This window comes from Ostrinia nubilalis, chromosome 23 (genome assembly GCF_963855985.1).
Source record: "Ostrinia nubilalis chromosome 23, ilOstNubi1.1, whole genome shotgun sequence".
NCBI classification, from domain to species: Eukaryota; Metazoa; Arthropoda; class Insecta; order Lepidoptera; family Crambidae; genus Ostrinia; species Ostrinia nubilalis.
In genome coordinates, this window is record NC_087110.1 from 6552000 (window position 1) to 6573162 (window position 21163).

General features: G+C 37.2%; 2 protein-coding genes across 2 annotated transcripts in view; one reads left to right on the forward strand and one right to left on the reverse strand.

Annotated features, from left to right (window-relative positions):
- LOC135083493 (lysozyme) overlaps window positions 1-17639 on the reverse strand; it is a 43233-nt gene extending 25594 nt beyond the window's left edge. The window contains exons 1-3 of the mRNA XM_063978253.1: window positions 17568-17639; window positions 8510-8655; window positions 2600-2688 (exon numbers count right to left, since the gene is read on the reverse strand). Coding sequence (XP_063834323.1) covers window positions 2600-2688; window positions 8510-8654 — 234 coding nt within the window. The 5' untranslated portion in view covers window position 8655; window positions 17568-17639. The remainder of the gene's footprint in view (window positions 1-2599; window positions 2689-8509; window positions 8656-17567) is intronic.
- The window catches only part of LOC135083390 (uncharacterized), a 122397-nt gene that overhangs the window by 66152 nt on the left and 35082 nt on the right, over window positions 1-21163 (forward strand). The window lies entirely within an intron of this gene.

Genomic DNA, 21163 nt, shown 5'->3' on the forward strand with positions numbered 1-21163 from the left:
GTCAGCTTCGCTGGCACAGTATAAGTGGAAGTAGTACATTCATTATTCGTGATCAGTAATAGCGGCCAATAGGGATGTTTCCTGGGTCAGAAAGCAAGAGTTTTGATTAGTCCGTCAGTTAACTTATGAAAAAATACTCTACACGTATTTTTCACTTTTTCAAAGTAATGAAAATTTAAAGAGATAAAGCGCGCCAAAGTTCATAAGCTCTTCTTATCTTATCTATCTTCGGCACGGGCCTCTGCCCGTGACGTCAATGAGTGCTTAAAAGTGCCACACTTTGTGACGTCGCGCGGAACTTCAACGCACCATAACTATGTAATTGTTTGTTAGATTGACAAATAAAAATATATGTGTCCAATATTTTTTGGTATTAAACATGACGGACTAAAAAAATTTTTTTAGGAAACTAGCCTATTATTGTTAAATTACCGAACCTACTCCTTTTTTGAAGTCGGCTAAAAAGAAGGCGAAAAAGGATACTAAACTAAATGATACTAAAGGATCTAAAACAACACACTTGTAAAAAGAATAACAGATGAAAATCTGCCCTATTATCCTGCTAGGGAAAAAAATACTAATTACGTTTCTAAGTGATTAAATAATAAAAAAGTCCTTTTGACATTGACTTTCACAGATCATTAAATTCAAAAATATAACTTAGAAACTTTCACCAACAACAAAAAATTACCATCCCATACAAGTTTGGTGAATTTTTGTTTTTAAAGTTATGCTACTGTATCCATTTATACTGTGTTATTTTCATAATTTGATGTAGTTAATTTCATAGATCACTGTTAATGCGATGAGTTGCTTTGATACTCCAGCTAACAGGATCGTAAGCGAAATGTTTTAGTCATATTTTAACTAATAACTATTTTAAGAAACATTTAGATTTATAATTGCGATTACTTAACTAGCTCTGGTTTATTAAGCTAAGATCTTAAGACATTATAATTAAGTTAAATATTTCTGAATATTAAAATACAACCAATAACTTTCTTAAATCTATATTGGACTTGATTTCAGTCTTGAGAGTTAAATATTTAGCTAACTTTAGAAAGGTGACTTTAGAAGCACTGTTAGGTATTCCAAGAAAACTTTTTATCAAAAATATTCAACGCGTTGTAATATTAATTTTCACGGCGAGTTGCTTTTATTTTTAAACTTTTGTTTTTTGAAAAACAAAGGTTTAAAAAGTTTTGTGATAACATTTTTGACTTTGCAAATTTTTTGTAGTCATTAATTTAATAACTGATCGATCATATTTCTGTATTCGATAAAATGTAAGCATCATTTGCGATCTAGCCAGGGTAGAATAATTGTGTGAGCCAACTTTGATCCAACTTTCTAAATAAAGTCGTCCAAATCGTGCCACTGTCATCCTAGTTATTCTTCTAATTATTATTATTAATTTACATGCCTAAGACATTGCAGATGCTATAAATGTAAGTTTAGATGTATCTATGACATAATTTCCCTCGAAATTAAAAAAAATGTTCTTGGACTGGACAAGGGGGACCGACGACATCATAAAGGAAGGCGCTGAATGTAGGTCGCTGTCAACACTCAATATGGAAGTCATTGGGAGAGGCTTATGTTCAGCAGTGGACGTCCTACGGCTGAAATTATGATGATGATAATGATGTTCTTAGACTCCATGAATTCCAAATATAACGACTCTTATTTTCATTTTGAAATAGTACAAAACCACCATTTCAAAACATTATTTTTATTACATCTTCACAATGATACAAAGAGAATTCTCGTGTAAAAGATTATGAAATTCAACTGAAGTGTTTTAATCTCAACAATGTATAATGGCTTCATTATTTTATCGCGTATACATTTCGGGTTTTAAGAACAATGTATACACAATGTATACAATACAAGCGTATCATATACGCGTCTTGCCTTTCCGTCTGACGTAATTAATTCCCGGGGCACGTAACGTATTCCCGGTGTATCTTATTAACAAAGAAAATGCTCTACTCCAACCGGGGGCACAAGGCGAGATAATGAATTATTTCTTTTATTTTAATTATCTTAATTTTTATTATTTGGAAAAGCAGTTTTTGCATCATCAAAAGTCATTCAAGTTTTCAGTGAGCTGAGTGTGAGTTTACATCAAAAGTGCTTACTAGTGAGCGCGTTTAAAAAATGTATGAAAATTTTAGTTTTGTTTGGTGACAGAGCTAGAGTTCTGAGACGGCCCGGCTAGCTACTACCATCTTACCTAAGTCTGGCGCCATAAAACAATGTTAACAGCATTGTTGTGTTACGACAGTTGGAGGTAAGACAGCCAGCCAGTACCTCTGTGGTTAAGGAGGTGCAGCTCGCTTCCACCTTCGGCCTTCTTCTTCTTCTTTTCGTGTCGACAACAAACCTACATAGTGTCAGCCCAAAACTCCGCCACAAGAGTGGCGTTGTCAGCAGCACTCATCAAATCCTCCTGAGTGCAGTTGCTTGGGCACTCAGGGCACGACATTAGGTGCTTCATCGACTTCGGCCTGATCATCACTTTCTATGTGAGATGCAGGCGAGGAGCTTCCTCGTTGTGGATAAAAAGACTATGGTGCACTGTATGGAAAAAACTTACCTGAAACAGTCCGTAACTGGTGTAGTTGTTGACATGATTGGTGACTTTGTCTGTTGTCCGGGAACTCGTGTGCTCGATCAGGCACACCCCTGTAATAAAACAATTGTTTTAACAACAAAGGTAACTAAAACAACTACAATACATCGAGTTATGGTTTCTTTAAAGGCTAAAGGTGCTGTTTTGCAAAAAAAAAATTGGTCCGATGTTCCCAAAATACTGGTCAAAACTGAATCATTATGATAATTTCAGTCACAGGACGTCCACTGCAGAACATAGGCCATCTCCAATGATTTCTACATCGGCCGGTTGATAACGGCCTTCCTGCTACCTTTATGAGGTCATCGTCAAAATTGAATAAATATTTATTTCTTGACTATACAGGGTGTTAGGTAAATGGGTATATGAGCCGACACTAGCCCATGTTAACATGGGCATATAAATGGTATGGTGAAGTCAGAAAATTGATATCTTCATTTTAATTATTTTAATTTTCATACAAATCGGATTTTATAAAATTTATTTTTTATGAAAATAAAAAAAAAAAAATGGTGATATCAAATTTCTGACTTCACCATACCATTTATATGCCCATGTTAACATGGTCTAGTGTCGGCTCATATACCCATTTACCTAACACCCTGTATTTTACATCATTTCCTATACCTATGTTCATGTACACAAATGTTTGTCCCGAGCGGGAATTGATCTCACGACCTCTGGCATAGTAGGGCAACTAAAATTGTAACCTACCCACGCGGGTAAAGGTTACAGTTCGGTTACTATTTTATTCATGGACCTTGATTGAAATGGTTAAGCAGGTTGGATCTCTAAAGGTTTAAGGGTACTTATTGGTTTTAAATATTCATTATGTGACATGTTATTTTTACTGAATATTGAATAGTAAAACCGGTTAAGTTGTAATGCTGTATAGATACTGTTATACCTACAAACTTGAGAATTATAGTTATCTGGTACAAATAATGCATTATCTTAAATTATAATCAATGCCAAAGATACGTTTTTGAAATAATACTTCCCTGCCCATTGTGTCCATCCTTGCTTATAAATTTCCAGTAAATTTTAACGTCCACATACGTTCACATAACGTTCCGTTACTTCAGATATTTGAATTCACTAGTTTAGTATGTAGATTGGTTGATTACACAAATTATAAAATCATAAAATTTTCTTTAAAATAAGAATTGGTATAATATTAAAAAAAAATCTATAATGACTTAACATACGAAAAAAAGGATCAATTTCCATAATCCCGTCGTACGTAGCACTCGTAGCACAGATTACAAATTTTTCCGCTTCTATCGCTTAACCCTTGAATCAGCCGTCACGACGAATTAATTTACATTAATTCCGATTAGAACATGGCAGCATCCCTTGTACTGTCAATTAAAGCAGTTCTAACAATTTTAAACTTAAATGAAAGGGGTTTCAGAAATGTTTTGTCATCATGTGCCCTTTTTATGCAAATAGAGATTTCGTGGAGTTCCGACTCCCGCCACCAATTCATTTGAGGCTCTAACGTTATTATTTGAATTAAGAATTCGGAAGGCCGCGGAATTCGTTTTGTTTAATGCCGCCTTGTTGGAGCTTCGTGGGTACTATCCGTTCGCTTTCAGTTTGCCGCTGGCGATTTGACGTCACTCGAAGGGAAGCGTCTATAACTATAACAAACTATATTTAAAATATTGTTTATTTATTATTATTGATTAAAATTGTGTATTTGCGTAAAATAAGACACATTATAGTCCATTCAGCGTAAGATGGTGATTATGACAGTTCTATTTAGTGAGGCGCTCCTTATAAACCTAATCGATATTTTTTAGAATCGAGAATATTTTCTATAGAAATCTAATCACCTTTTATTTGTTTGATTTTTAATCTTGATCAAAATTATATCTATGAATTTGAACTATCTGGAAATGGAATAAACGTGAATATTCTTAGTGGTACAAAATAAATCACAAAGAATTAAATATATGCATTTTATTCAATAAAACATCAAAATAACAATAACAAACAATACGTGGAGAAATCGCATAAAACAAAACCGTCATCAAAGGCAAACGCACACGTACTGACTTAGCTTTGACCTGCCTGAGATAATAATCGTGATTCGATGGTAAGATGACCACCAAGCCGATTACTGATTTATTTCGATTGTTTATGTCCCATCCCTATGAGCAAAAGTTCCGACTAACGCAGAAGCAATTCATTTAATATTTTTTCACATTTTTTTCTAAATAGTAAACTAATAAATAAATAGAAATTCTTGTTTAGGTTAATTGAGAAAGATTAGTGATTGATATTTTGGAAGGATGAAAACACACAAAAGTAATTGATTTTTACAACTCAATATTTTTATTCGTAGAAAGTTAGAATCATAAAACGAAACGTTTTATCTGTCTAAATCACCATCATAAGTTGAATGAACTATAATTGCGTTTAATCACTAGCTGATTGCGTTTAATCGCGGTTGGGGGAGGGGACGCGCATTCCACGGACCAGCAAACGCGAACGGGTAGTAGTGATTGTTACAGTGTTTACTCGCCAGTTAGCGCCACTGGTAAAACTAGCACTAATTCGACAGTTTAAAAATTCATACGACCCGCAACGAGAGTGGAGGCCATCAATACAAGCAAAGATTTGTATCTGTATGTGCTGACGTCTTGCGTTGTCAGACTGACTTTCCTCTCGCTTGCAGACATTTCACAAGAGCGAGGTATAGTTCTATTATACTGATCCTATCCATGACATTGACAGCGGGGCGCCACCGTCAATATCGGATCGCTGGTTCCGATTTTTGCCATGATGGAAACCATATAGTTGAACGATAGCGCCCCCCTGTCATTGAGTTTGGTGGGACATTTCAGCGTGGGTCATCTATAGCTAGTGCATTAAATATTGAACTTTAACGTGTAATATGTTGTTTGTGTTCTTTTATCAAATATTACATCAGTGTGAGTACGTGTTGCCTCAAATTATGTTGAGCGACCTATTGTGATTCATGCAATACGTCTATTAACCCTTTAACATGAGTATTTTTTTAAATTTTATTTATTTTTTTAAATAATGCCTAAAACATTACGGGAACTATTCGATTGATACCAAATAAAAGAGAAGTTTTAGAAGAGCACCCGTACTGATTACCGAATTTTTTTAGATTGCTGGAAGGAATGAACCTATTAGCTACAGAACCCTGCCCTTCCATTTATCTGACAAACCCTCGTCCCGATGAGACAGGGCTTTGCATTTTGATATACATCCGAGTCGGATTTCAAAGTTCGTCTATAGTAAGCATTTCATTTGGATACAGGAACTGACAAAAACATGGAATACAAAAAACATTTTATTCATAAATCTGTGTATAACTTTTGTACTGATAGAATCACATCAGGCGTTACAATTTTGTTGCAAAATGAAACCTATTACAATTACAAGAGAAGTCACAGTGTTTATGTTGATTTGGTGGCGTTTGTACTTCCTTTTATTTTGTAGTAAGTGAATGACATAGGTCATCTCATGAAAATTGATGTTAAAAATTTTGGAAAAAACAACAAAGATTTTTTGTGGCAGAGAGAATTATCCTTCCTGCATCCAGCGCCTTCCTTCAGGCGCTCGATTCAGGCCGCTACCAACTGGCCAATCTGAAAATCATTGGGGGAGGCCTATGTTCAGCAGTGGACGTCCTGTGGCTGAAATGATGCTGATGAATATAATGCTATATCTATTACCCGTTCACGCTAAGTTTGTCGGTCCGTGGAATGCGCGTCCCCTCTCCCAACCGCGATTAAACGCAATTAGTTAGTGATTAAACGCAATAAATGTGCCTTATTTTACGCAAATACACAATTTGTATCAATAATATCTATATATATAAAAATGAAACCCGTTTCGCGTTGTCACGGCATCACGTGTGAACGGCTGAACCGATTTCGATAATTCTTTTTTTTAAATGTTTGTGGAAGTCCAAGGATGGTTCTTACGGAAAAAAATATAAATAAAATCTCTACGCTAAGGCGGTACGAAGTTCGCCGGGTCAGCTAGTAATAAATAAAAAATATTTTAAATGTAGTTTGTTATAGTTATAGACGATTCCCTTCGAGTGACGTCATATCGCCAGCGGCAAACTTAAAGCGAGCGGATAGTACCGTCTCACCTCAAGGAGGTAAAATCGACGTGTTCAATCAAGCATCATGAATGAAGTAGCAGCTACCTGTACCCGCGTGGGTACCGTCGTACCGATTATAATTTCAATATACCCTCACTCCGCCTCGCGAGGCAGACGCGCGCTGATTAGCGAGCTGCGGGCGTTAATGCAACTGTTATACAGCTTCATAAGGTAGGGGACACACTGGCATTGGTACAAAATTATTGTACTACCAAAAAGATATTTGTAATTACCTATCTATGTATACAGTCGCACTGTAACTTGTAACAGTAAAAATGAAATTAATAAATGAAATAGTTTATTAAGTATAGGCCTTTTCCAGGGCACTTATACCCGTCCCAAGTATAGCTTGCCCTACCACGACTTCGGGAAAACATAGCCTGGTGCTGAGAAGATGTGGCGGAAAAAACTCTAAAACCTTTGTCAGCCTCAACGAGTCGCACAGTTAGTCTTTAAGATATCTTTTTATCTATCATCCCAACCAGTCACACTGTAAACTGTAACATCTAACGCTGTGACTCGTTGGAAAAAAAGAAATTGCTTTTCTCTTCGTATTTTTTCAATTCATTCGATTTCGTAGTCATCAAGCAAATTACCTCATACATATAGCTATCACAGAAAACGCTAAATTAATATTTTTATTTATTGCTAAATTCGGGCTCATTATTTTTTTGACAAAATCAAGCGAGTTTTATAACTAAGTTAGGAGTTGTTAAAAGAAAACTCAGATCTTTCACATCTGTGAATCGTGTACTCTACTCCTTCCTTCCATCACATTCTCAGCAACCCCTCGGGGATCGGGGTTCGTTAGGAAGCATTAAACCGGCGTTAGTAAGGCACGACTTCTGCACTGGCAAGTCGCAACGTGTTTGCAAATGTGCTGCAATTTGTGCCGCGCACGGCACATGCAAATCGCGCAATTATTGCTTAGTTGCGAAGATTTGATTTCAATGACAAAGATTGTGGTCCTTTATAAGAGCGCTTTTACATATACGCGTTTTTGTCGCGGGACTATTTATGTAGCGCTACAGCTGCGCGACATATTATGTAGACGAGTCGCGCTACTGCAGCGCGAATTAGAAGCGCTACATTCGCGCAACAAAAACGCCTATATGTGAAAGCGCTCGAAGACTTGTTACAGGTTAGTTTTACGCCCGTATTCACAAACGATACTTGCTTAAGTGAAGCAGCAAATGGAATGCAAAGCGTTGAATAGAGCTCTGTTATTGGTTCGTATGTCACCCTATGCGTCCACATGCACTGTGAGACCACATAGTAATGTTTGTGAATACGGGTGTTAGCCTTTGAGACAGTTTGACCTAGTGGTTCACATTATGACCACCACCTTCTGCGTTTACGGGTTTGATTTACTATGGGTATGAGATATTTATGTTTCTCACGAGTTCGATTCCCTCGCTAGGTAATACTTACAAACATTTGTGTGCACAACTTAATCTTTGGATAAAACTTTACGTAGCATTCACTGCACAATTTTGCTTTTTCTGGGGCTAATCGTAAACGTGACTAGTTCCATCTTTCCTTCCCACCACTGCAACTCCTGTGTAGCCAGGATCTACAGTTTGGCATATAAAATACAACCAGTGAAGGTTGAGTAGTTCTCAAAAGCCATTTTGAGATTAGTAAGTTCCTTGTCTCATTATATTTCCTTTTCACAATTTGAACCTTATTCCCTTACCTCTACAGAGGGTTAAGGTTACACTTACAGTTAGGGATGAGGCTCCTAGGGAAGTTGTATCGGAGCAGTTCCCTGGACAGCTGGCACCGGGTATACGTCCGTGCGTGTCCATGGCAGACCTGCACCAGGTAGAGAGCCGCCAGCAACAGACCCAGCTTGGAGAAGCGAGACATTCTGGAGAAGAGAAAAATCGGTCATTTCACCATCTTTATGAATGGATTTAAATAGAGAGTTAGATTTGGCCTTAAACAGTATGAAAATAGGTATTTAAACTTTTATGAAGTTTAGTATTTTTTACGACTGATGCTACTAAGATCGCGCGAGCAAAGTTGCGGGCAGATCCTAATATACACTATGGATATTTTCTCTAAGCATTGAAGACAGGTCTTATTTGGTCAATCTATGATAAAATTGGCCCAATATTATTAACTAAATAAAGTTTTTCCATCATCAATCAGAATATTGTTTCGAACGAAAATGACAACGTAGCAGAGAAATACTACGAAGCTACGACTACGAGAGACGACTACTTTTCTTTTCGTAGTCCATCAACGGAATATTAAGCGTTGTTTTCTAGCAAGCACTTGTTTTCAAGAGTCATTTTATGTATAAAATCTCTTTTAATTCAATTTCGTTATTTTTTTAACCATTATTCTAAATCGCACACAAAAATGTGTAAATCCTAACGAGTTGTGCGTATTCGTAAGGCCTCAGCCTCGAACTTAGCGGGCAGCGGGGCGGCGGCGGCGGCGGCGCGGGAGCGGGGCAGGCAACGCAGACCCGTTCTCGAAACCAGCGGGCAGCTCGCGCGACGCTTTAGCGGCGAAGTGTTGTGTTCGGGGTTGTGTTGTCGAGATATTTGTTTTTATTCGCGAACGAAATGTCTGAACAACGGCGACAATTTTATTTCGATTCAAATTTATTCCTAACGCTCGATTTATTGTGGGCAAAAGAAGGAGTGCGCTGCCCGCACGTTACCCGCTCCCTCGCCGCTGCCCGCTCGTTGCCCGCTCCGGCGCTGCTGCCACGCCGCTGCCGAGAAACGGTCTATTTGATTTCACGCATAAGATCCTGCCGCTGCCGCGCCGCCGCCGCTCCCGCCCGGCTGCCCGCTAAACTCGAGGCTGAGGCCTAACAATAGATTGATTTTTAATTAAAAAATACGCCTTTCGAGTAAAAATGGTCTCTTCCAGGAATATTCCCAATATCGCGTGGCAAAATTCCAGTTAGCGTTATTGGAATGGAATGATTTTGAGTATGATTATTGCGGTACGATATGTAATATCTACTTCTGAATTGATTCAGCCTACGTCCACGATCAGAAGGCACATGCCAATTACATCATCATCATCAACATTTCAACCATAGGACGTCCACTGCTGAACATAGGCCTCCCCTAATAATTTAGGATGCACCTACCACACTTTAAATTGAAATTAGAATTTAGGTTATTGAAACAAAAACCGTTAGGAGCACATCGATTTTGGTATAGCTTGTGGAACCATAAGTGGGACTGCGGTAACAATTGATTCTATTGTGTCTGTGATTCGCTAGCACTTGAAGGGCAGCAGATAAATTTTAAAACCAGAAAAACAAAAGTTAATCGTAATTTTTAAAGTAGAGACACGCGCGTGTTTACGTGCACGAAGCCGCGGGAAAATGCTAGTTTGTTTATTACTCGGAAGATTAAAAGTATACATGTAAGTTATTTTTGGAGCTTGCAACGGATTTAGTGTTTTCATTTCGGTCATATCCTGCAAAGCAACGAGCTTCACTTGAATCCTTTTCCTAATTTCCGAAAGCTCCCCGAAAGTTTTTGGTACAAAATACATTTGTAATCTTCTACTATCGCTGTAGTAAGCTAAATTAGTATCTAGAATAACGTTTTACTATCTTTCTTGCTGTAAGTACTTATTGTAATTTTTTACCCGGATCCCTTTTTACCCCCTTAGAATTTTGCAAAATCCCGTCTTAGTGAGCACCTACGTTCTAAAAGAAACCTCCATGCAAAATTTGAGATTCCTAGTACTTGTAGTTTCTGAGATTTCGTGATGAGTGAGTTAGTCAATCAGTGAGCTTTCGCTTTTATAGATATAGATTTTAAAACAAACAAAAAATAAAGTTACAACAATAACATTATTCTAACGTAATGAAACATTACAAACATTACACATAGGTACGTGAAAAAATCTTGAATGCTTGACCTCAACGAACTTAAGTCCTCATTACAGACAGGCTGATTTTACCGAAATTTAAATTACAATGTTAGATGTCAATGTCAATTTTTGCTCATGTCCTCTAAAACATGGTTTATTTGAAAGCAGCTGTAATAACTTTAAAGTAACATTAAAATAATTAATAAAACTAAGTACCAATTAGGTATTTTCATTTGTCTAGGTTAACATAAAGTTGACGTACAAGTTCAAAACAATAAACATTAACTTTGATTTTCAACACAGCTTAATTAAAACAAAATTTATTGTGAGTGGTAATAAAGTCAGTAACTATTAACTTTGCTTCAAGTTTGTAATAATATTGTTCTTCAATATGTATAGTCAAAAGTTTTCTCATCATCTTATTTTAGGTAGATTCTAAGATAGTTAATTAACGTATTGTAATATTATTTTTCATTGTAAGATTCATTGTAAGAGCTTCCTTGCGTTATGGTAAAAAATACCTCTTAGTACTTTTTACCATAACGCAAGGAAGCTCTTGGCCTGCATCTCACCTGTTGAAAAGTTATGGTGGAAGTGAGCTTCACCCGGAATCGTCAACCACCGAGCAATTAGTTATGTTATGTCTTACTGCCGAAATAAGACATTACATAATAATATATAAATACAACAATACTGATAACATTGTTGTTATGGCAACAGACTTAGTCAAGGTATAGTAGCTAGCTCTACCCAAAAAACCCGCTGACAGACCAGCGGGTTGGTGTCGGCGGCTTTATTTCAAAAGAATCATGTCGACGACTTGCAATTTTTGGCAAAGGTCGACTACTCATGTTTAGTATGTAGATATGTAACAAATCGAGCGAAATGGGCAAAAATGAAATCTAAGAACAAATAGAGATACACGGTTGTGGTATTTTTGTTATCCTTATGCCCGTATTCATGCCGTATGCCTATGAGGTCACATAGTGCGCGTGGACGCACAGGGTGACACACGAACCAATCACAGAGATCTATTCAACGCTGTGCGTTCGATTTGCTGCTTCATTTAAGCAAGTAGTTTGTGAGTACGGGGCGTTACTTTCCATAGTTAAGTGCCCAGTCCCGTTTGGAACTTCTCCAAAATCATCAAAATCGTCCAATTTATAATCAGAATGCAACTAAAAGGTATAATTGACTAGTATTGTAGCCTTAATGAGTTCCACTGGCGTCTGTTAACGAGCACTGAAACAAAGGGTAGACAGACAGTCTTGATTTATCGGCACATCAAGGGCTTCGTTTGAGATCTTAATCATCATTTAAGTTTGCTGAGAGAAGAATTAGAGCACGCTATTAAAGACATTAACTTATTTTTGGACGGATAAAATACTAACAACTAGAAACGTATGCAGACTTTCATTATTAAATTAATAGCAAATGGTCTTAAAACCGTTGCAAATTGTGACTTGTAAAATTGAGGCACCAACTGATAAATGGTAAATACGGTAGCCCTTATTCGTTCGTTTCAGCTGAAAGATGTCCACTGCTGGACAAAGGCCTCCACAAAGACCGGTCCTGCGCCGCTCGCATCCAGGCACCTCCTACGGCCTTCACCAGATCGTCGGTCCACCTAGCTCTTATTCAAAACACATTATTTTGCCATCAATGGCACGTGCCATTCTGTGTCTTTCGCCATCTCTATTTTTTTAGGTGGCAAAAATGCATTGAGTTGCATACCCGCCGCTGTGGTAAGGCGACGGGTTATGTGGGGCTCTCCCCTCCTGAAGGGAGGGGCCTCCCACAAAAAATCCATCAATCTCCGTCTTATTGAGCAGAGGCAGGAGCCGGTGTAGCTGAGCCTTATCCCGACCTATCCAACCTATGCTCATGTAGTCCGCTTAAATGTGCAGACTCCGTCTCTACCACATGCTTCTTTTAACAGTGGCGGCTTCCTGATCCGCCACCGACCACTCCTTTCGCCATCCCTGGCCTAAGGTGTCTTCTAGTCTACTTAATTTCGTCCCGAACTCAACTACTACAGCTATTTATTTAATTTACCGATTTCAACTAAACAACTTCATACTAACCAAGATGGAGCTGAAACTGTATATTTACAGCAAGTTAGAGAACGTTCTGAAGCCGTTTGTTTTTCTCCGCAGAAACAAATGAAGTTACAGAATTAAACGTAGGTTGGCAACAACTTCGCCGGTATTCCAATAAAGTAACTTTTGTTCGCAAGAATTTTAATAAGGCAACGGGTACGACTTAGAAATACGGGAAAGAAAATGAAACAACTGTAATGAATAAATTGAATCGTTTATACTTACGCCCATATTCACAAATATTACTATGAGGTCTCACAGTGCGCGTGGACGTACACATGAACCAATCACAGAGCTCTACTCAACGCTGGTGCGTTCGATTTGCTGCTTCACTTAAACAAGCATCGTTTGTGAATACGGGCGTTAGTATGCTTTTATATTTGTCCCTGAATAATTCTGGGTAAACGAACTAAAGTCGCTGACATAGCCCGACGGATTAGCAAGCTGAAGTTGCAATGGGCAAGGCACATAGTACGCAGAACTGACGGTTAATGGGGCAGCAAGGTTCTGGAGTGGCCGCGTATCGGAAAACGCAGCGATGGACGTCCATAAGGTGGACCAACGACATCATAAAGGTAACAGGAAGGCGCTGGATGCAGGCCGCTACCAACAGCACGATGTGGAAATCATTGGGGGAGGCCTATCAGCAGTGGACGTCCTAGCTGTGGCTGAAATTATGATGATAATGATGAATGCTGGGACTTCCCAGCAGGTTTGGAACACCATTTTGTGGGGGTAACGCGTAAACGTCTTTACGACAACTTACGATTTTCGTACGATAATTTTCTAATAATAATTTTATGTGAAAGAAACGATGAAACGGAGGTTCGTTCTCGTGTTAGGGCCCTTCCTCATGGCAGAATCCCGTAAAACTGGACTGTCGTGTGAACACAAGAGTGTGTTTGAAATTCAAACGGATCGGTCTTTTGCGTACTAAACGGGATCCTCCAAAAAACAGTACTCTATCTGGTAAGAAACGGGATGTCTCCACTTAAAAGAGTAAAAGACAGTAGGTAAAAGATAGAGTAAAATAACAAATTTAAGCGATGGTCTTTCAGCCAATAGTATTTTTTAATTAATTTTTTTTTTTGGACTGAAAAAGTAAGTTTCTGGCTCATTTATTTGACTTCCATTGTATCTTTAAGGCTGAGTTGCACCACCTAACTTTGACCGTAACTATAACGATAACCGGTGTTTTTTGTATGGAGTTTGACAGATTTTTGACGTTTGTCAAAGTTAAAGTAAGATGGTGCAACCCAGCCTAAGTGTACAAAGCATACTGAAACTATATTCCGGCAACTAAACACAGAGCATTTCTTAGTGAGTAACACAGAGAGTACGATGCCCCTCTGAGTCAGCAGTAATTTAATTTTGAGTTTTCGGCGTTCGCTTGTTTCCTAAATTGTAGCGTGCACTTTTGTTAGGAGTGTAACGTTACAATTCAGTGATTCTCAAACTGTAACTGTAAGGAACCCCATAAGAGATTTGGGAGGTTAACTAGACCTTACTAAGTAGTTGCAGATTTTTTTTTCAGAAAAATAAATATAATCAGACAGACAGGCTTAGTGTAAAGAGAAACTAAGTTACGTTTCTTTAAAACCAAATTATCCACTTAAAATTGATTAAAGATTTTATAAAATTGTAAGATTATTCTCGAAATTGGCTCATTAAGTTAATTTACATAACAGTATCCCTGTAAAAAAAGTAATAAAAAAATCAAAAGATTAAATTAGTTCTTCGAGAAGGTTAAATAAATATTGTTTGTCGTAATACACCAATTATTTAGTAAACCGTCTAAATGAAATCTTTGCCCCTTCTTAAATGGGTCAAAAGTTTGGGAACCTATACTTGGTGGTTTGAAACCTCGAACACTCGCTTATAATATTTGAAAGCTCTTTGTAATGACGAGTAGGTACTGCTCATTAGCAAACAACTTTGAGACTGCGACTTATTTTAGAGCCACAGTACACATGCTACTTTTTAGCATTGGCGATCGAAGATTTACGCCCGTATTCACAAATGATGCTTGCTTATGTGAATCAGCAAATCGAACGCACAGCGTTGAATAGAGCTCTGTGATTGGTTCGTGTGTCACCCAGTGTGCGTCTACGCGCACCGTGAGACCTCATAGTCATGTTTGTAAATACGGGCGTTAGTCGCTTTTTAGAAGCTAAAGCATTCCACACCGCACACTTAAAATGCTAAACGCGGCGATTGAGTTGTTTTTCGGAAGCTCGGGAGATAGTAGTAGCTAAAACGCGCGATTCGGATACCGCGTCCGAACGCATGAACTCGCGAAATCGCGATGCTCCATCAATAAAGTCGCTAAAACGCGCGATTCCGATACCGCGTCCGAAATAAAGCCGCGAAATCGAGATGCTGCATCGATACAGTCGCAAAATCAAAGTATTCCTCAAAGCGCACCCATTTTGACCCATTGCTAAATTAAAGTTCTTTTTTGTTTGCTAAAATAAAGTTTTTGAGCTTTATGTCTATGTATAAGGATTCATAAAAAGTACCAGAGCAACATAACAAGGTGCGCTGCGAGGAATAGTTTAGGCGCGCTTCAAAATGGGTGCGTTTCGAGGAATATTTCAAAAATCGCCGATTGCGAAGCTGATAGTAGCATGTCTGCTATGGCCCTTAATGCTACGTCTCGTCGTACTCGTACACAGTTATTATTGTTGTCTTTGCTCTCGTAACGAATTGTTAAAAGCTTTCTTTGCTTGCAAAATGCAAATGCTTCGCGTTTTGATAAACGACACACTATTTATTCGAAAGGTACTTCTTTAATAATGATGCCTTTCTGTAGTTGCGTAATCAGTAATCACCAAGATGTTGAAATATATATTTCTTAGTGATGTCACCAATTATTTAATTTAAAATAAATAAAATATATTGTTGCGAACAATCATCAGATCATTTAGTCTCTACTGCAGGAGCATGACCTAATAACAGAAGCAACATATGAAGGATTTGGCCTTCACTTGCTGTGCTGGCCAGACGAGGGAAAGGCCTTATGTTCGCATATTTGTCGCCTGGTCGCCTTTTAGTCGTTAATAGCAAGAAGAAGAAATAACATTGCAAAATAATTTTAATGTTATTTAATTACACCTACAATCTACACATCCCGATAAAACCCCTTCTAACAGATACCAGTAGGCCTAGGATGCGCGCCACGATATACTTATATCGAAGCATTTTATGCATTTTACGTGATAAACCCATGCATTTGTAGTCTAAAATGATCGATAAGATTTTATCAAGGCGCGCATCGTAGCATTCGTAGCACGGCAGATTTTAATGACGTCAATGTATTTTAACTGTCAAACCGTTTATTTGCATTAACTTCCCAAAAACAGGAAGCGATAATAAAATTACGGTGAAATAGGGAAAATCGTGAAAAATAATCGAGCCGGGCGAGTTTCACCACCTTTTGTTAGGCCGGTAAATACTGTCTCTTGGCAATCCACTACCTTTCAAGCAACAGATTGGAATTTATTCACGTGAAAATTTGTCCGGAGAGTAGGGTTGGGGCGTGAAGGTACTTCTATCGATAGCGATTTTATGTGTGAGATTTTTCTCCCAATATGATAGATAATTATTTGAGGTTGACTTAGCTATTTAAAAAACTGTATTTTTGTCGTATGTACGACAGCACATTAAGTTAAGCATTGTGGCATCTTATGTTAAATAAAAAATGGTATGCTTCACCACCAAATGTTGTCCCGAAGTGGTGGCAGGGCAAGCTATATGTATGTATTTTGGATGTGTATGAGTGCCCCTTAAAAGGGCCTTCATATTAATAATGGATCTGAATTTACTGCCGTGTGACCTTTTTACTGCAAGCTAAATTAAACAGTTTTTAAGTACTCGTTTGCAATGCCGTTAAGGTTCAGCCAAACCAACGCGATCAGCCGGCGTGCAGCGATGGCGATCAATGCATTTGAGTCTGATCTGATCTGATCTGATCTTATTGTAGTTTTTTAAGGATTAAAAAAATGGCGACCCTACAATGGAATATCGATATCGATAACTCTATTCTCCTGCCCTTGTACAATCGAGTAAACGCATCGATTTGCCGTAGGCTCGGGCGGTTTATTAACATAGCCGAAATACATTTTGAAGCACTTTTGTTTTTAAAATTGGAGCGATTTCATTACTCAGTGATAGTTGATTGGTCGAGATGGTTACAGATTAAAATTGTAAAGTTATGGACTTTTTGAAGCGTACACTGTGGATAAAATTAAAATTTTTAATGCAGTGAATGTGACGTATTTGATTATTTTTTACATTTAAGAACTTTAGTACCTATCTTTTAAGGTCTTATTAATTTCAAGAAGTTTTTGCTAACGGTATTTTGATAAATTGAGCGTATATTTTGTAGACGCAGGCGTTTTTTAAAAGTGTTCGCCATTTGTAGTGCAAAAAAATAAATAAACTAACTAACCAAGCTTCCAGTTAAACGAAATACATGCCCTGATCCCGCTCATAACACGAACGTACTAAGTATTGTGGTGGACTATTGTCCAGCGGTCCAAGGGGCGATCAAATTGGAGGATACCACCCTTACATGGTAAACATACCTCCTGCCTGCAGTATGCTATGCTACATCTTTTACTAGTGCGCACTGCCAACGGGTGGAATACTCTGCTGTCCTGTGTGTTCTCTAAAATAATACAGCCTTCAGAGCAGAGTGAACAGGATCATTAGGTATTAAGGGCAATAAGCCCATAGTAAAAAGCTTGCGACTCTAAAAATTTGGGCTATTGTCGCGTTTTTTAACAAAGATAAATATTATAGTTTCTAGAAGTATACTTGAAGTGATTACCTGAATGAGGATTGAGTGTGTGGTGTGGTGAGCGAAGCGACCGCCAGGCGGGCCACCTGTGAGAGACTGTGCACCGCGCCTGCAGCCATTGGTAGGAGGACAAGGGATTTGTAGACCGGGAGCCGAGGCATCTTTTTTACTTATATGTAATATTCTAGTACTGAGAATGCAATTTAGCTTTCAAACATGACTGAAATTAAAAAAAAAGTAGATAAAACTGATCAGCGTATTACACTAAAATAGTTTTGTAATTAGTCAAACTTCATAAATAACACTGTAACATTACTATTAAGAAACAGTTGACACTTTTTACGGGTTTTTTAAATCTCTTCAATCATATCAAATAATCGGTTACAATATCTGTAAGAAGCTATCAAAGGAGAGTCTTGTGCTTAAGAAGAGCACCTCTATTTGCTTCTTTCTTATTAGCCATTTCAACGCACTTGAAGTTTAAGTGCGCTGGAAAATACATCGTAAATTAAACCATATCAGAAAAACCGCCAATGGGAGCTTGTAAACTAACACCATGGTCGTAGCCTCTGTCAGCTGTTACAACACATAGGGTAGAAAAAGAAGAATAAATTTATTGTCTATGTTAGGACTTAGGAATCAAAATTTTCCCAAACACCTACACTAAAATGTGTCACCGGCTCCTGGCCTACACTTTTATTAGTAATGTTGCAGAGGAAGTGTGTAAGTGCACAAATTGCATCACTATCGTTCAATCCTTGCTCGTATTAACCACTTATAGCAAGGGCTCATTTTCCAATCGCCTGTTGACCGAGTATCAGAAGAATAGTTTTCTATGTCATAAACGAATGTAGTTCTTAGAGATACATTATGTAATCAATCTATCCATCTTTTAAAATTAAACACAATTATAATATTACCTACATAACAAAAGGATTTTAAGCCCCATTCTGTCTTATGGACATAGGATAAGAAAATTAATTTCATCACTTGAAATACATACTACCACAACACTAAAAAGTAAGTTTTTAATTCAATAACTTCTATTTTTTTGTGAAAAACTTAAATATTAGTGTTTATCCACTTAATATGGCTGCCACAGAATACCAGCGTTATGCTCTAAGTCCTGACCTAGAGCATAACACATGCTGAGTGGCTGCCATTTTAGTTAAAATTTAACTACATAAGTAAGTAACTATGTTGTAAGTAGTCTAATGATGTTTGGACTAAATAAAAATATTTTATTTCTTTCTTTCTTTAATTATTTGTGCTTAACTGTATTTTTTATTTTACCAACTTGACTGGATATTTTAAAATCCACTACCTTCACATTTTAATTTGCTTTTCCAAGGTATAGAAGAGTGCTCAAAAACTAAAGATTTTACTTAGACATAGAGTTCATGAATTAATCATTTCACTTAGGCGTTACGAAAACGTAAAAGAATTTTATAATTTTCTTCTAAAGATCATCATGCCGAAAATAAGAAGTAGGTACCCACATTAAAGTTAAGTAGGTACCTAATTCATTTAACTGCTTGAAGTCTAGACTAATATTTAATTACGCAAATATGAAAGTAGCTGTCTGTTGATGGAATTTTACATTTTTATATCTAGTTAAAGGCTAGACTAGGCTTTAAGAACATAAATACTATAGTAGATATTGCAGACATCATTTCAAATATAAATTAATACAGCTTAGGTAGATAAGTAAGCGGACGATAAGTGAGGTAACTTTTAGTGTACCATTCCTGGTCCACTTGAAACTTTTTTATTTTAATTAAATGTCTTATTAAATAAATTTTAAATATCTAAATATAAATAACTCAAATGTGACTGACTGACTGACTGACATAGTGATCTATCAACGCATAGGGCTATGCGTTGGACGGATCGGGCTGATATTTGGCATGCAGGTAGATGTTATGACGTAGGCATCCGCTAAGAAAGGATTTTACGAAACTACTAGCGGCCGCTAGTAACAAATAATAACATTTTATTACGATAAAATAATGTGGACAAAAATCTGTCACTGTCGAAAAAAACGCCTTAATTTATACATTTTTAAGAACGTTTAGACAGTAGGTAATGACATTTATAACGTTTTTGACTCACCTTTGACAAAGCGTTTGTATGAAGACTATCCAATTCATCTTCATTAAGATCTGAATTTTACCACCTGATCGTAACTATTACGATAACCGGTGTTTTTTGTATGGAGCTTGACATATTTTTGACGTTTGTAAGTCAAAGTAAGATGGTGCAAACCAGCCTAAGAGTTCAAAGAAATAAATAACTGAGCATTGAAAAATTGTAATATAGGTAGGTACCTATGCTTTTTGGGCAAACCAACAAAAGGTGACAACCGAGCCTCGCGGTTTTAGCCACATAATAAATTCAAGAATTTACAACAATTTTAAACGTGATAATATTCATGAGGTTACATTTTCGCGGGCCACAGTAAAATGCTAGTGCAGTAGGTCACATTCATCCTTTTACGTAATACCTTAACCCCGTTACACAAGTGTTTAACAGTTGTTTAAAATGGCATTTCATACTAAACGTCACTTTAAACAGGTGTTTAACGCGAGTATACCTTTTATTTAAATTAAATTAAAGGTATTTTGGTGTAAGTATGATTAATTTCGATTAGTGATACTAATTTACTGAAGTTTGCCGGCACTTTCATTCACTAAATGAGCATTTCTTGAAATTTTTAACAAAAAATATCGGATAAAAGGTTTTAAACATACCTTAAAATTATTATGTAACATGACAATAATAAAATACCAACAGAGTGAAGTTCACTTTCGGTTTTGAGCTCAACATGTACCTGGGTTATTTGAGGTGGCAATATTAGTAAGTAAGAAGTAAACCTACTTAATCAATCTTTACCGTGGCCTGACTTAAGACGTTAATTAAGAATACTAATTAAGACATGAATTTTGTATACTTTGCAAACATTGCAGAGCGTGTTTTCGATAGCGGTGAGGTGTTTGTGTAATCTCGTTACATCAAAGATAACGTTAAGATTAAAGATTGATGGTCTTTCAAGTCAAAATGACGAAGATTTTCTACTAGTAGTTCTTTAAAATTGATTGTAAAAGATTCCAAAGTCATAACATGGTACTTCTTCCGTTATAACGCTAAAACTCAAAGTAAAAATTTCTAAGAAAAATGCTGGAACATATTTCTGAGACAGTAGAATAATAATTATAATTTGCACAAATGTAAAATAATTTCTCGAGCAGCGACCACGGGGCGGTAGACGTACTGTTGGCAGGCCCGACACTAGGTGGACCGACGATATGAAGGTCGTGGGAAGTACCTGGATGGAAATCCTCGGGGGAGGCCTTTATCCAGCCAGTGGACGTCATTTGGCTGAAACGAAACGAAAATAATTTGTATATGATCTTCTTAATCAAGTTTAGTGAAAAATGTACAGTCACAAGAAACCCAAAAGTTGGTCTCATCTTTTAGTTTGTAAATTTTGTTTAGTAAGAAATACCTACCTAATTTTTACTTTTGGAAGATTTAAAATGTGCAGAACGACTACAAAAATATTCCTAGTGTAACTGCAGCCTCGCGTTCTCCACATAAAGGTGTCATCAAGTATCAGGTCAACATTC